Source organism: Phoca vitulina, unplaced genomic scaffold, assembly GCF_004348235.1.
Source record: "Phoca vitulina isolate PV1807 unplaced genomic scaffold, GSC_HSeal_1.0 scaffold17, whole genome shotgun sequence".
NCBI lineage: Eukaryota > Metazoa > Chordata > Mammalia > Carnivora > Phocidae > Phoca > Phoca vitulina.
Window position 1 is genome coordinate 8,034,514 of NW_022589720.1, and position 16,990 is coordinate 8,051,503.

At 39.4% G+C, this 16,990-nt stretch overlaps 1 protein-coding gene across 1 annotated transcript in view; it reads left to right on the plus strand.

Annotated features, from left to right (window-relative positions):
• MARCHF6 (membrane associated ring-CH-type finger 6) overlaps positions 1–16,990 on the plus strand; it is an 81,200-nt gene that overhangs the window by 32,735 nt on the left and 31,475 nt on the right. Inside the window, exons 5-11 of the mRNA XM_032415458.1 lie at positions 670–742; positions 5,107–5,275; positions 7,739–7,928; positions 9,821–9,882; positions 10,448–10,480; positions 11,592–11,643; positions 15,775–15,833. Of these exons, the coding sequence (XP_032271349.1) occupies positions 670–742; positions 5,107–5,275; positions 7,739–7,928; positions 9,821–9,882; positions 10,448–10,480; positions 11,592–11,643; positions 15,775–15,833 (638 nt within the window). The remainder of the gene's footprint in view (positions 1–669; positions 743–5,106; positions 5,276–7,738; positions 7,929–9,820; positions 9,883–10,447; positions 10,481–11,591; positions 11,644–15,774; positions 15,834–16,990) is intronic.

Sequence of the window (16,990 nt, forward strand, 5' to 3'; positions counted from 1 at the left end):
GCTGGATCTCTGTTCTGACTTGTTTACATATGCTCATATACATGCTCATAATTAAAATTTAAGTTCTGTCACAGAATACATAGTCTGTAACTTTTTTCTTTAAGTTCGCAGTGTACCCTGGTATTTTTCCATGTGAGAATGTGTTGAGCTACTGTACTTTTTTTTTTTTTGAGCTACCTTATTTTTTAGATGCATCAGAGCACTCTGTAGGAAGGAGGCCTTTAATTTGTGAATCCATTTTCTTATTTGCAGACATTTGGTTTGTTGTCAGTTTTACTTTGTTACAAGCATACTTGTTTTGAATATTTTATACACATATGTAAGAAATTTCTATTACAGAAATTTTTTCCTACCTTTTCATTTTGATTTGGTTTTTGAAAACAGCCATTGAAGTCACTGAAAATTTCTGATACGAGGCTATAGGGAATGCTTAAACTAGCATACATGTAGTTTGGTTAGAAAGAAAATCTCAGCTGTTTCCTCTTGGGCCCTGTTTCTGTTCTTGCCTTTCTGACTAAGAGGTGCCCCAGGGTTTTTTTAATGTATTTTAGGACAGCCTTGCAAAGACTAAGTATTTCAGGGGCTTACACTTTACCTCCGTTTAATTGAGTACCTGTCTGAGTTCATGATGTGTGTTGTAACCGTGTGCCATCTCGCCCTTTTCGGTAGGCCGTATCTACAAGTGCTTGTTTACTGGCTCCGTGAGCTCACTACTGACGCTGCCACTGGACATGCTGTCCACGTGAGTACTCGTGAGGCTGCAAGGCTGCACGGCAGAGCTGGTGCTCAGTCTTCCTGCACGCTTTTATTCTTGTTATAATTTGAAAAGTCCTTTTGTTCCAAGGAGAAGAGTTATAGCTACAGTAGAAGTAGCTGACATATGTACATGTTTGTTTTAAAACATACCCGTTTTAAAGGACTGTTTTGTAAGGTGTGGGACGATATGTTAAATAGGCTGCTGTGCAGTGTGAGGTATGTGCTGTCATGTTCCTATGCTGAGAGTTCATTTAAACGTGGATTTTTTAACAACATATAATCATTTGAATACAAATTTAGTTTTCAAATGTTTCTTGTGATTATTAGAATATGGACTAAAAACTTGTTCACTGTCATTGTTTTACTGTATCTTAATTTGACATTAAGCATTTTAATTGTGTTTTCTTGGGAAAGATGTGTTTTTATTACTGAAGTCAGAATTATGAATAGTGTAAATGATTAACTGTATCGAGATCATTAAATATTAAGCCTGCCAACGATTGCACCTATATTTGCTAAATCTTCTTTTGTACCCAGCTGACCTTAGGTTTCTGATTGCTATGTCAGTAAAGACAGAGAACAATATAAAACCATCCAATGGAACAAAGTATTCAGAGTATATTACCATAAAAATAAGCCACAAGGCAATAGAAGAGAGCAGGAGGGCATACTGTATTTCTGATAGAAAAGAAATTAAGGAGGAGTTCTTTTAAGTCTCTTGCATCTGCATCATTATTATTATTTTTTAATATTTTTATTAATTTATTTAACAGAGATAGCACAAGTAGGCAGAGCGGCAGACAGAGGGAGAGGGAGAAGCAGGCTCTCTGCCGAGCAGGGAGGCCAATGCGGGGCTCGATCCCAGGACCCTGGGATCATGACCTGAGCCGAAGGCAGCCGCTTAACCGACTCAGCCACTCAGGCGCCCCTCTGCATCATTATTTTTAATCATGTTTCTAAATATTTAGAAACATTAGAGGTGTCTGTGACTTGGTTTTTCTACTTGCTGGTAATACGTTTTTGGGATAGAACAGTCAGGTTATTTCATTTCTGTGTCTTTGGCAGTATAGGGAATAATAGATAAAAGGTTTTCAGCTTGAACTTATTTACATTAGAATTATTTTTTGTTTTCATTAATAAAGAACAGCTTTGATAAAGTAATGTTTAGAAGTAGACTGGGGCCTTGAAATAGGGTGCTCCTAGCTGTGGCCGTGACAAAAAAGAGAAGCAGTAATTTAACACATTTGAAAGTTTGGAACTAGCATAAGATGATAACCCTTTGTATAAAAATACAAGCCTTTTGTGAAGTGATGCAGTAGACACAAACAGGACAGCATTCCCATTTCTGGACATCAGGTTTTTATGTCCGCCATCCAGAACATGGTCTCAGTATAGAAGTGTAAGAAGTTTGTCTTAAATGGCTCAGCCGCTATTCATTATGTCTTTGTGTATATGATATCATTCACCTCTGGCTTGCATTTAGGAATTGTATACACGCCAAGATGCATATTGGAAGTAGCGAGGGAAGTCCGATAAAAGCAAGGGGTGACTGCTAAGAGTGATGGAAGTTTTATTTTAATATGTATAAGCTAATAAAAGAACCATTTCACATAGGGTATTCTTGTTCATTTAGTTTGGGCTAAAATTCTGTAAACCGTTGCAGTTAATGAGTGCATGGTAGCGACCAGTCCGTATCTCAGTTGTTTAGAAAAGATGACTTGAGTTCCGATCTATGCGGTTTAATGAAGCAGAGATATATTATTTCTCTAATGGTTTCTGTTTTAAATGGCTAAATATGTTAACATTTACCAAAGCCTAAATTGGTAGGCTTTGGCTATATGAAAAACAGGTGTTTATGGAAGCCATGTCCGTGAAATGCCAAACAAGGTGTAGTATCCTACTTACCTACTACCTTTACTTCTTGTTGGTAGAACCATTGACCAACAGGTTGGCGGGTGTAATCACTTAGGCGATACAGTGAGGTAGTTGGTTGTAACAGAAGGAACCCTAGCATTGGAATATAGTTTGTATCTGCAGGTTTTTTGGTGACTTTGGGCAAATCATTGGACCTTTCTGAGCCCATTTTCTCCTCTGTAAAGTGAGGAAGATCATGCCTCAGGGCTTTGGGTGGGCTATTCAAAGATTAAATTCACATATATATGTAAAAACTATATGTGAATTTTGAGTATTAGGTTAACGTATAGCAGAATTATCACTGAAGCTCAGAGCTGTTGCTTGTCTTAACATTGGCAGGCTCCCTCTTTCTAATGTGATTGGTTAGTGGGCCACCAGAATTGCCTTCGTGAGACTGCTGATTGACACAGGAGGAAACCCACAGGCATAGCTGGGGGTAGTCAAAAGAAATCGTAACCGTGGTTTGGTTTTGTAATCCCATGCTGCCTTTTACAGTTTGAAGAATTGCGCCAGTTTTCCTGGAAGCACTTTTAAATAACTACTTTTTTTTTATTGAGCTGTGTTTCATTTTCTCTGTAGTATTACTTTTATTTCTGAAATTTTACCTTAAATTTCTTAATATTGTAGCAGCTGCTTAACATATTCTGTAGCTCAGTTCTTGAGATCATCTCTAGGCGCAACGTATCAGTTAATTATTGCTTCAAAACCTACTGTCCCCAAAACTTACTGGCTTAAAACAATAATTTTATTGGCTCATAATTCCAGGGGTCAGCCATTTGGGCTGGGCTCAGTGGATTAGTTCGTATGTTGGGCTTGCCTCAGTTACTCATGGGTTTCACTGGAGCTGGATGGTCTGAGATGGCTCCAGCCGTGTGCCTTGGTCCTCTTCCATGTGCCCTCTCATCTTGCAGAAAGCCAGCAGGGCTTCTGTACATGGTGGTCGCAGGGCAGCGTTCTAAAAGGGTGAGAGTTGAAGTTCACCAGCTCTCTTCTAGGCTCTAAACTCAGGCAGCCTCACCTTGGTCCAGGCAAGTCACAGAACCAGCCCAGATTGTAGGTATGAGGGAAAAGGACTTTACAAAGGGTTTGTCACTGTTGAAAATTGACATCAAACAATTGCTGTTCTTATTGCTGATGACAAGTACGGAGTAGAGAAGTGGGTATTTTAGTCTGAAGTTATCAAAGTTTTCTTAACCTGGAGGGTTCCTTAGCATGGAAGTGGTTAGGATTCCTCTTTCGATTAGGTTTTTGATAGTGGGCCACCAGAATTGCCTTCATGAGACATTTCAGGTCATATCTGTGGGCCACATCAATTCATTAAGTTTGGGGCCAGTAGGCTGAGGTCTCTCAAATGGACTCTTCCTCAGATTTTCCATGGAGGAAAAAGTCATTCCGTTATGATAAAGGATTTTCCTAAGGCCACCAAGATTCTTGAGTTATCCTTGAATTATTCTGAAATCAGAAATAGACTAGGGAAGGACAAGCCCCTTGGGAGGAAAAGAACAAAGAGGTCTTTGGTGTTACAATACTGCATGTATCATAACATAGTTTGTCTATCTGAATTTGTTGAGGAACTAATAACATACTTATATTTGCAGTTAGCATCAAAATTTAATCTGCTTTCTAAGTGATAGATACCTAAAGGGTATTATAGATTTCTTTTTCTTGCACATTGCATACTGAGTATCTCTCAGCTTTCTTTCTTTACATTGTCATTAGGCCTCTCTGGAGGTTCTTCTCTTCTGATTTGTTGATTATCTTCATTTGTGTGGGTACCAGCTAACCAAGTTTATTAAACTTGTGTGTAAAATAAGGATAAGGAAATTCTTAGTGTGGGTTGGACAGTCATTCACCTTTCATAAATTACATACGTACTTGGCCTTTGTCAGTGTTTGGTTGCTTTTGGTTTTCGCTTTTCGCCTGCCTGTTTTTATTTATTTTATTTTATTTTATTTTATTTTTTAAGATTTTATTTATTTATTTGAGACAGAGAGAATGAGAGAGAGAGAGAGCACATGAGGGGGGGAGGGTGCCGAGCAGGGAGCCCGATGCGGGACTCGATCCAGGGACTCCAGGATCATGACCTGAGCCGAAGGCAGTCGCTCAACCAACTGAGCCACCCAGGCGCCTGTCGCCTGCCTGTTTTTAAACCATGTTCAAAGAACGGCTAGGTAGCTAACTTCTGTGTAGTTCTGATGTTATTCTTCATTTACTATAATATAAATACATATAATATATATAAGCAAATGTATTTGGCCAGCTTATAAGATAGAATTTCACCATTCTCAGAAATAATTCTGAGAAACTGATTTTTACGTAGAAAATTATGACTTCTGGCTCTTCTTTCTGAAATTTTAGTTTAAGATGAAATGTTACCTTTCATTTCTTAATTTTAAGCATTCTTTGGAGTAATTCTATATAATTTTTTTTTAATAGGGACAATTTATTGGCGGATTGTTTGCAGGGTTGTTTTGTGGTAACATGCACACTGTGTGCATTCATCAGCCTTGTGTGGTTGCGAGAGCAGATAGTCCACGGGGGAGCACCGATTTGGCTGGAGCATGCTGCTCCACCCTTCAATGCAGCTGGGCACCACCAAAATGAGGTAACTCCCTCCACCCCTGAATCGATTCTGTTTGCATAAGAATGGGAATTGTTGTCATTCTCTAAGATCTAAACCCTTGAGTCCTCTGCCCCTCATTGCAAAGCAGGACAGTGAAAAGGTTTGGGAGAAGATTAAGGGAAATGCAAAAAAAATCAGAAAAAGGCACTTCTACTTTGCTGCTTAATTTTTGAGTGAGATTGGGAGCATTGTTGGCGGGTGTACTGAAATGCTCTTTCATTCCCTTTGCCTGGATTGACTGCTTAACGCTGGCCTGGAAGTGAGCATACAGACTCCCTGGCGATGATGCTGACATGCTGCAGGACGCTGAGGAGGCTCCCTGCTTTCTTGGTTCATCAGTTTCTTCTTATGTAAAATGCCTTGTGTTTGCTGCTCCCAGTAGCAACATTACTAAAAGTAGAATCAGTGGAACACTGTTACACAATCTGGTGCAGTTTCACTTTTTCTTTATGAGAGATGCATGCTTAGGTTAGATGCAGGAGCATTTATTTGCTAGACGTGTTAAGAGAAAGAGGATAAGATAAATGACGTTTAGTGTCTTGCTGAGAAATTATGGGGCTGAAAATGTCAAAACATTAGCTATGTACAAAAACTATGCTTCATAAGATTTTATTATGAAAAATTGACTCTAAGATACTCAAAATAATTAACAACTTAATTTTTCATTTAAGGAACTTCTGCTGTGTCAGTGTGTAGTTCGATTTCAGTCAAATTCTGCCATACTTTTTTCTCTACAGAGTTGAGTATAACTTCTCCTTAGCAAGTCACACATACAAGAAGTGAGACTAGAAAGAAAAGACACTTCTTACCTAGTATTAATACTTTTATCATTGTATCTCATATTTTGAAACATTTAATGTAGTTGCTCTTTTAGAATCTTCATTAACTCCACACGGGGAATTCGTGTTTTCTTTAACTATAACTATGTCGTTGCATTTGGTAGGTAGCAGAACTCAGTAAGAGCCAGAGGACGATGCATGGGGAACTGACAAAGTCCATGTGGACAGGTTTACCTCCTGAGCAGGAATGAGAAACTGTTTCCTCAAGTGTTTAACTGATAACAGAGAATTAAGTTACACATCTGTATGAGTATAAACGTATAGGTGTATAAGTAAATATATGTTCGTCCCTGAGGCAGTCGGTAAAGTCAGGAGATGCCTTATAAAGAAGGATTATGGCCCTTTCCCAGAGCTGGTCGTGGGATTTGAGTCTCATCGTGGGCTGCCCCCACCCCTGTGGCCCCCGTCCTCCAATGTGGCACCTGTGCTGGAGTCTGAGTTCTGTTTCCCCAGAGTTAAAGAATGGAGACTGAACAGTACCAAAGACACAAAGAAATAGAGAAGTCCAGAATGATCAAATAAGGTCACCACCAACTGAGATGATGGCTGAGGAGCCAGAGATCATCCTGAGAAAATCTCCCCAGGTCCAGGTTCCACGAGAGCCTTCTGGGCTTCCACCAGATAGCCTTGATGAAGACTATGTTGAAGACCTTCAGATCATTCCATGAAGGAATTCTTCCGACCCTGCAGCCTCCAGGCAGAGGTTGCAGCTGGGCCCAGGGAAGTCCTTAGACCTTTATAGGAGCTTGCTGGACAGTAGCTGAGACCCAGTGTTCACGTAGAGGAGCAGACTGTGGAGATGCTGGTGCAGAAATAATTCTAGGTTGTCTTGCCTCAGGAGCTCAGAGCTCGGGTAGAGAGATGTCAGCCTGGGGTCGGAATCACTGGCTGAATCTTCGCTGCTCCCTTCTTGCTCAGCCTACATGTGAAAAGTAACCAAAGTTCTCTTTGTTGCAAGATCCAACTGCAGTCATGGGAAATCTGAACCTTGGTTTTCTTCGAGTTTGTCCTTGACTGGCTGTACTAAGAATAAGTCAAAACTCGTATCTGGACCTCTTGTTGGCTGAGGCAGCTCTATTTCCTGAAACTGAGCTCCAGAAGGAGTTTCTCTGCCCTTTTGTTAAGATAGACAGCTTGCTCCTTGTTTTTACTCTGTTGAATGCCTCCTTTTTTGCGTTTTGTGACATGTTATAATGTATTGTTTTTATGTATCCAAAGAGGTAATGGCTTTAACTTTCTGAATTCTTGATTCTTGCTCTGCTGGCATGAATAGAAACTTCTGTAACCCCACTAGTAACTGGTTTGGGATGTGCTTGAAGTGTTAAAGTTAGCCAGATTTGTTGACCCATTTTCTGTAATACTTTGTGAAACCCCTAAATTATACTGAATGAATATATACACTGTGAAGTGTGTTTGTTTATGTTCTTATATGCTGAGTAGAAGATGCTTGTAGAAAAGATGACTTTGAGAGGTGTTTTTTTGGAGTTTTAATAGTTTGTGTTTGTTTGCTAGTTTTGTTTTTTTTTTTAACAGGAAGAGTGTGATTTGGAAATAGAGCAGAACTGAGACAAATTAGCTACATTTCTGGGTTCTTCTGTCATTTTAGGCTCCAGCAGGAGGAAATGGTGCTGAAAATGTTGCCCCCGACCAGCCTGCTAACCCACCAGCCGAGAACGCCGTGGTGGGAGAAAACCCCGATGCCCAGGATGATCAGGCAGAAGAGGAGGAGGAGGACAATGAGGAGGAGGATGACGCGGGCGGGGAGGATGCAGCCGATGCCAACAACGGGGCCCAGGGTAATAGCTGCTGGCCCATACTTACCCTTCCTTTGTGACCATAAGTCCATTTCCAGCTTTCCTTGAGGAGAAGGACTGGAGTCTTCAAAATTTTATGGGTTCGGAGTTCTGTTTCTAACCTGTTTTAACTTTATTTTGGCAGATTTATTTATGGATATACATATGTGTAAATATTTTTTTTTTGTGAGGCAGGGCACATTTTGTGTTTTTTTTATTCATTTAATTTTAAAAAGTTTATTTATTTATTTATTTGAGAGAAAGCAAGAGTGAGAGAGCAGGGGGAGCAGGCAGAGGGAGAGGGAGAAGCAGACTCTCCGCTGAGCAGGGAGCCCCACGTGGGGCTCGATCCCAGGACCCTGGGATCATGACCTGAGCCGAAGGCAGACACTTAACCGACTGAGCCACCCAGGTGCCCCTCATTTTATGTTTTAAAATCCTACTCTACACAGGACTTTTATAGGATGGCTAGGAAGAAATTATTTGTAAATTGTACTAGACTCTGATTTTTTTATTTTATTTTATTTTATTTTTTATTTTTTTTATTTTAAAGATTTTATTTATTTTTTTGACAGAGAGAGACATAGCGAGAGCAGGAACACAAGCAGGGGGAGTGGGAGAGGGAGAAGCAGGCTTCCCGCCGAGCAGGGAGCCCGATGTGGGACTCGATCCCAGGACCCTGGGATCATCACCTGAGCCGAAGGCAGACGCTTAACGACTGAGCCACCCAGGCGCCCTAGACTCTGATTTTTTTAAAGGAATTTGATACAGGTTACTTTATTTCCTTCCATTTCTCTTGAGTCAGCACAACTTTTAATACCAAAGAAGAATTCTTGAAGGTACATTGCAGGACAGATGCCATGAAGGAAACCATTTTCTCATTTTCTAGCAGTCTAACAACTCGAGATTCTAAAGAAGATCCAGGACCGTACCCGCCAGTCAGCTGGGGTAGCTCACCATCCCCACTTCTCCTCCCGCTCCAGAGGTTTCCTGTCCAGCACTGCAGTGTCTCCAGGTCCGCTGGACATTGCTGGTGTCTGAGTGTCTCCTGGTGCCAGGCACTCAAACAGGTCCCTGCCTTCATGGAGTTTCTGGTCTAGTGAAGAAGCAGGAGTACCAAAGTGCACAAATACCTTGTGACACGTTGTGATAAATGTGCAGGTTGCTCTGAGGATGCTGTTGGGAGAGTCTGTTTTAAATAAGATTCTCCAGGTAGCTCAGAGTAAGTGATATTTGAGGTGAGACCTGAAGGATGAGAACAAGCAAGTTGTGGGATGGGAGCAAGGGACCCTTGTAGGGAGCAGCAAGTCTATCTTCAGAGGCTCAAGAAGGCAGCCTGCTGCCACCCTGGTGCAGCCATCCTTTCCTTCTCTTCATCTACCACAATAGTTTCTTAGTGCGTAGCTTCTTTCTTCCACTAGTGCTCTACATAGTGTTCGTAGTGCTCTCCTGCCTTTAAAATCTGGTAGTGGTTTTTCTGTTACACTAAAGAACAAAACAAAATCCAGGTTTAACCTCCTCCCCAGCCCCGTTGTATGATCTGATCCCTGTCTGCCTTTCATACTGTATCTTCTACCACTCCCTCCCCACCCCCGGAGAATTCTTGCCCCTGGCTTCCTCGTTTTTCTCAAATTTTCCAGATCATTCTAGATTCAGAGAGTTTAAGTTCCTGTCTTTCACATAATTCTATTTATTTCCTTTCTAGCACTTAACCACAATCTAGAATCACCTTATGTGTGTTATGTTTATGTGTGTGTATTCTTATTACCTAACAAGCAAATAATGTGGTTTAGCTTCTCATCAGCAGCTTGCAAAACACCAAATTAAAAGCATATGTTTTATTATTTATGGTTCAGGTTCCATCAGTAATCTTTCAACTATAATTATATTTCCAGATGACATGAACTGGAATGCTTTAGAGTGGGACCGAGCTGCAGAAGAGCTTACGTGGGAAAGAGTAAGATTCTTTCTATCATGCATTGTAGTGTTTTAACCTTAAACTATGTGTTAAAGTTGGGCATATGTGGATGCATACACCAATTTTGTGGCTACAGTCTTTGGAGGCTGCAGTAGAACTTTAAGTATTCTAGAGAAAAGTGATGTGTTGTTTGTAGTGAAAATATTAAAAATATTATAATCTATTGTTGACTATTTTTCTGTTTTTTGGCCTTTAATACAAACAAATTATGGACTTCTGTAAAATGAAATAACAATTTAAATTGAAATATTCTGATACTGCAGTTGATATATCATGAAATCTTGGCTGGCTCCTTATCTAATGTAAGAATTAAACCCATGATGGAACTGTTTTGACTTTATAATCATATGATTTGGAATAAAAGGAGGCCCAAATATAAAACTCTAATAAACAAGTTTCTTACTCTCTGAAAATGGTAAGCTGTATTGGAAAGTAGTAGGTAAGGATTATGTTTAAATATAATTGAAAGTGAGCCTTTTTTCTAAATAGAATAAAAAATGCTGTTGCATCTTGAATTTATGCATATCGTTATTATTTATTTCAGATGCTAGGACTTGATGGATCGCTAGTTTTTCTAGTAAGTAAAGCTAATATTTTTTAAAAATAGAGTTGTGACTTAATTATTTATCTTAATGATTCAGCGATTTCAAATTTATAGTATGTCTGGCTTTTTATACTAAAGGTCACCATGCCCTTTGATTTTTGATTACTTGATATGTTGAAGAAAGTCTGTTTTGTGCATTGAAAATACTGGCAAAGAACAAAGGTAATAGTGTTTAAAACGGTCATTATTACGTACTTGATTTTTAGAAAAGAAAATGAAATACAGATTTAATGGTAGTTAAGAAGAACTTGCTCTTCTTTTAAACCTTGCAGTATATTAATTAATGCTTTGCAGTGCTCATAGTGAGACCCAGTTTCATGTGCTAGGTTTCCACTGTTTGCCGAACCTCACCTATCTTTACCTTATTATAAAGAGGGGAGGGATAATTCTTTAAAGAACCTGTTCTTTAGGGGAAGTGATGCTCTTTTCAGGGTCTGTAGTTTAAAATCATTTGGGATTTTTAAGTGGCTTTGGGTATCAAGATGACTTTAGCTACTTGTCGAAGAACCCCTACTGACTGAAACTAACGTAAGGTAGCAATCATGTTGGTGATAATGCATAATGGGGGAAGGGGTGGATGAATGGCCAAGTGAGAATGAGTATTCTAAGACCTCTCCTAAGAAAACGAGGGTGCCATAGGCAGAAAAGGGACCAAGGAAGAGAAGTGACCTTGCAGAAGCCATGAGAACAAAATGGACCCTGGAAAGAAGCACTGTGTGATTTACATTGATGTGAAGTTCAGAATTAATGTGATTTTCAAATTTTCCTCCATTTGGAATTTTTCAGCATCATTTGATTTAAATGAAATCTGGCTATTTATGAGAATCTGTGTAGTTTGTAATGGCTTACTAATTTCTGAAGAGGAAATGTTTATGGATTGATTTTTTTTTTTTTTTTTCCGGCATGTAACGTTATGAACTTGAATTTTATTAGGCTTAGTTTTATGAGCTGTCTAATGAAAAATGAGAAGTTGCACGTAATGAAACCTCAACATTATGGAGTGAAAATTTCAGTCTAAGTGGAGTAGTCCAGTTAGACATGGAAGAAGAATTGACTATGTTTTATTAATGCTCTTTTCCTTTAGGAACATGTCTTCTGGGTGGTGTCTTTAAACACATTGTTCATTCTTGTTTTTGGTAAGTGGTGGTTATAATGCTGTTATTTATGGTAGTATGATAGGAGTTCAGTTTTCTAGGAGCGTTGTTATAGGTTTTGTTTTCGTTTTTATTTTTTATTTATTTTTTATTTTAAAGATTTTATTTATTTATTTATTTGACACAGAGAGAGAGGGTACACAAGCAGGGGGAGCAGCAGAGGGAGAGGGAGAAGCAGACTCCCCGCTGAGCAGGGAGCCCGATGTGGGGTTCGATCCCAGGACCCTGGGATCATGACCTGAGGCGAAGGCAGACGCTTCATGACTGAGCCACCCAGGTGCCCCTTGTTTTCGTTTTTAAACACCAGAATATGTGAAACGGTTTTAGATAGTCATCCTGTATAGGAAGGCCCCAGGTGTACAGATACTTTTCTTTCCCAAGCAGCATTGACTACAGTTACGTACCATCTCTGCTTCTTTCGGGCATTTCCATCTCTTTTTATAGAAGTTGATTTTAGGGGTGCCTGGGTGGCTCAGTTGTCAGCCTTCGGCTCAGGTCATGATCCAGGGGTCTTAGGATAGAGTCCCGCATGGCACTCCCTGCTCAGTGGGGAGTCTGCTTCTCCCTCTCCCCCTGCTGCTCCCCCTGCTTGTGCTCTCGCATGTGCTCGCTCGCTCTCTCAAATAAATAAAATCTTAAAAAAGAAAAAAAAAGCTGATTTTAGACTGACTTGAGAATATGCAGCATCCTGTGTCTGGAACTAATTTTGTGCTGATTATCTGTGTGCTCTTCCCTTTGGCAGAAGATCTTGTTTCTTTTCTCAGAATCCTGACCAAGGCCTTACCAGAGACCCTGGCTTGAGAGCTGTCACTAGAGATGGATATAGGCTTGAGGAGGGAGTGAACCTTTCCTAAGTGTGAAATCCCTGTGGAACCAAATTCCAGTAAATGCAAAGTCACTTCCAAACACTTTTCCCAGCTGCAGCTGTGAGGATTCTTGTGACCACATAGGAATCCCTGATGTTGGGAGTGATCAGGGAAAGGAAGAGAGGGGTGACAGGTTTTTCTGCTTTGAGAAAAATGAAAGAAACTGAATCAAGCAAAACAATGCCTTAGAATTCAATTCCTGCATCTCTCAAGGGAAAGAAAGTGGAGTCTGATAGAATCAGGCTCTTGCTAGATTGTGCTGTGAATTGTGTCTCTCTTAGAGACACCTCAGGCTACAGATCACTCTGTAGGGATGATCTTTGAGAAATTCCTTTTTTATGCATGTGAGTTAACCCTTATTCCTGCCGAGGATTTTCCAAAGTTTTTCCGCTGAATTCCAAGTTAATTGCTTTGGGTTAGGGACCACATTGCGACTTAGAAAGCAGTTGTCTTCAACAGGAAACCATGTGGTCAAAAAGACACTGAATTATGTAAATTTGAGTTTAAGACAAAAAATTAATTTCTGAATATTACCTATAAAAGAACAAAATAAATTTACAGGTATCTTGTTCAAAAAAATTATCTTGAAAAAATTCCATTGATTCTTAATTTTTAGTAGCTATTTAAGATGGTGCAAATTAACAGGAAGCTCATTCTTTGTTTCCTTTTGCATGGGGGGTGGAAACATAAAAATGCAGATTATTCTGCATACCTTTTTCATTATGTAAAGTAATTGATATATAGAGAGTGTGAAACTGTTTTGATTCTTGGCTAAATTTTCTTTGAGAGGAAAAAATGATGTGTAGATTTAGTCTTTGTTCTTGCAAGAAAAGCTTAATACTAAATTAATGTTTGGAGGAAAAAGTCACCTTTAACATGTGAATTATAGTGGGGCACCTGGCTGGCTCAGTCAGAGGAGCATGCGACTGTTGATCTTGGGGTCATGAGTTCGAGCCCCACGTTGGGTGTAGAGATGACAAAAAAAAAAAAAATGAACTTAAAAGTTAAAAAAAAGGAAAAAACTACATGAATTATAGAAAAGATAACACTCATTTATGTAAAGCAGATCACATCTAAGTACATTTTTTTTCTAATCCAACCTCCTAAGCTTATACTATAAAAAAAAAATCTTTATAAATCTATTTATATTATACTTAGAATCTTTTGAAATGAACCAAGTTGTTTTCCTCTTTTTAGGAGTGTACTTTCCCTTAAAGGTGAATGGTCATTGGGATTAAGCCACACTCCTGTTTCTTTCCTACTTGGGTTGCTCTGTTGGAATTTTAGACCTGCATTTTTGGAGTCTTGTGGTTATATACTTTGCAGAATTATAAACTTAAAATGCAGCTATCTCCTGGTAGAAGGGAATGATATTGAGAAAGTGACCTTAATTTCAGGATACTTACCTAATAGTTGCTGTGTAATGGGATAGAAATTGATTGTTAACAATTGGTGCTTCAGGTTAATATTTCCCTATGTAAATAGAGTTGGAACTTGAAAATTTGCCTTTCCCAGGGGCCTATTTGAGTCATCCTCGGAGTTGGGTGAGACAACAAAATAGGAAAAATTCTGCATATAGTTTTTTCTTACTCTAAGAATTTCTTGTGCTTTATTTTTTTTTCTAAGATTTTATTTATTTGACAGACAGCGAGAGAGGGAACACAAGCGGGTGAGAGGGAGAGGGAGAAGCAGGCTTCCTGCTGAGCAGGGAGCCTGATGCGGGGCTCGATCCCAGGACCCTGGGATCATGACCTGAGCTGAAGGCAGACGCTCAATGACTGAGCCACCCAGGCGCCCCGTTTTGTGCTTTATAATACACATAATATGTTAGTAAAATGTGTGTATGATTTACAAATTTCAGTATGTTGGGAATACTTATTCAAAAAAATTTCTGCCCATGGAATACTTGATTAAAAAGGTTTGGTGGCCCGATCCCTATAGATTCACTCTGACTTTTGTCTTAATGATTGAGTCCCCCTCCCTGCTTCCCTAATAATCTATGCTGTTCAATTAATTTTGCCATAAGGAAGATGTAATTAAATTTTATTAAGAAAAAAAGTAAAATTTTATTAACATGACAAGAAAGACTTGAAGAAAAGAGACTACAAAATTTTTACTCTGAAAATGTTAAGGATATTTTTTCATTTTTTTAGTACTTTTTTTAAGATTTTTTATTCATTTATTTGACAGAGAGAGAGAGCACAAGTAGGCAGAGTGGCAGGCAGAGGGAGAGGGAGAAGCCGGCTCTCCACCTAGCAGGGAGCCCGAAGTGGGGCTCGATCCCAAGACCCTGGGATCATTACCTGAGCCAAAGGCAGACGCTTAACCGACTGAGCCACCCAGGCGCCCCAAGGATATTTTTTCATTTAACCATAGTATTATTATCACACTGTACTAAATTAGCAGAATTTAGTGTTTCCTGACAATCCATCATATTAAAAATTCCTAGATTGTCTCCGTAAGTGTCATTTTACAGTTGGGTTTGTTTGAATAAGTATCCAGATAATAAGGTCTACACATTACTTTTGGTTGTTAAGTTTAAGTTCCTTTTGATCTAGAATATTCTTCTCTTTGCTCCCCTCATCTACTCCTACCTTATTTTGCCATTGATTTGTTGAAGAGACTAGGTTAGCTGTCCTGTGTCTTGCCTTCTACATTTGTCTGTTTCCTGTATGATGTCTACCACCTCACTTCTTTGTCTCCATATTTCCTTTAAACTGGAGCATCTAAGTAACATCTTAGTTAACCTGAACCAGTTTGTTCAGAAGAAGCAAGACAGGTATGCAATTCTGTCCCTCCAGTTAATCAGTTTTCAGGGTAAACAGTTGATGGGCTATTTCCAGGGGTGAGGAAAGTGGTTTTTTTTTTTTTTTTTTATGTTGCCTTTTTTCCCTTTGTGTTGTTTTTGGCTTTCCCCTTTTTGAGTATTATGAACTCATGGATTTGTAAAGCATTCTGTGTGTTTCCATCAGTTTTGGTCATTCTTTGATGCTCATGTCATCCTTTCCTTGGCCAGTAAGACCCTCTTCATGGTGGTTCCTGTGTCCTTTTGTCATGAGCCTATTAGACCTTGATATCTTTGTTGTTCTCTGGTTATAGAGAATGTCCTAGGCAGTACATTTTTGGCCCCAGTTCTGGAATCTTCCATTTCTCCAAAAAGCCCTGGTTTCTTTTACTGTGGGTTGGTACTAGGAGTGTTCATTGTTTTGATTTTGAAGTTTTCATTTAATTTTTCTCCCCCTTTTAGCATTTTGCCCTTACCACATTGGTCATTTCTCCCTGGTTGGTTTGGGATTTGAAGAACACGTGAGTATAATACTTTTACAAACTTACTTTCATTACTTGCCCCCAGACTTAATACTTGTTGAGTAAACGATAGTGTTATAAAGTTACTTCATTTCTCAATTTGCCTTACGCAAAGGAATAGTTATCCAACATGATCTCATTCTTTTTTTTTTTTTAAACTAACAGTAGCTCAAGACATAGTAGGTCAAGTTGCCAGCTAAGGAAAATGTGTCCTGAATCCCATGGTGCACTGTTTTCCTTCCTGTTGGGTGGGCCAAAGGCACGCTGCTGGAAAGTTTCTTAAGGCTGATTTTTGACCCATTCCATTACCTTGCTTCCTTCTCTCCCTTTTCCTCAGCTTTCCCATAGTGAATTTAGAAAAGTAATAGTATATCAGTCAACTAAAAAAATAAAGGATTGATCTGTCTTGGAATGATAGGCTTATAGTGTTTTCTAAATAATTTGTTTTAATTTTGACATTTTGTTCTTGTTTTTAGATAGATAAATATTTGAATGGTCAACTACAAGTTTTTTTTTTTTTAAGATTTTATTTATTTATTTGACAGAAAGAGACATAGCGAGAGCAGAAACACAAGCAGGGGGAGTGGGAGAGGGAGAAGCAGGCTTCCCGCAGAGCAGGGAGCCCGATGTGGGATTCGATCCCAGGACCCTGGGATCATGACCTGAGCCGAAGGCAGACGCTTAACAACTGAGCCACCCAGGCGCCCAACAACTACAACTGTTTTGCAGGGGCCCGAGAAAGAACTAGTCTTTTAAGGATGAGCTGACATTTCTGGAATGTTCTGTTTAATTTGTGTCTGTGAATCCTGAAAGATCACATTCTGAAGTGTTCTGAAAGAGCAGAGAGATGTGTTACAGTATTTAACACAGCTCTCAGTTCTCACTAGTTGAACACAAGAACTTGAAAAGTTCAGATACATGCTTTGATAAATTTGAATTTCCAAACTGTCAGCACTTGCTGTCTGAAATTCAGGAACCTAAAAATTTGTCACTGTCCAAATTTTTACTTTCTGTAAGCTGAAAATGGAACGGATTTGGAGAGCAGGGGAAACTTAAGCAGTCCCTCCTGGGGGCAGGAGGTGAGGTAGCTAAGGCATACCTGGCAGGTGGGCTGCTTGCACGGTGTGCTGCTGCTTTCATTGCTCAGCCCGCAGTCC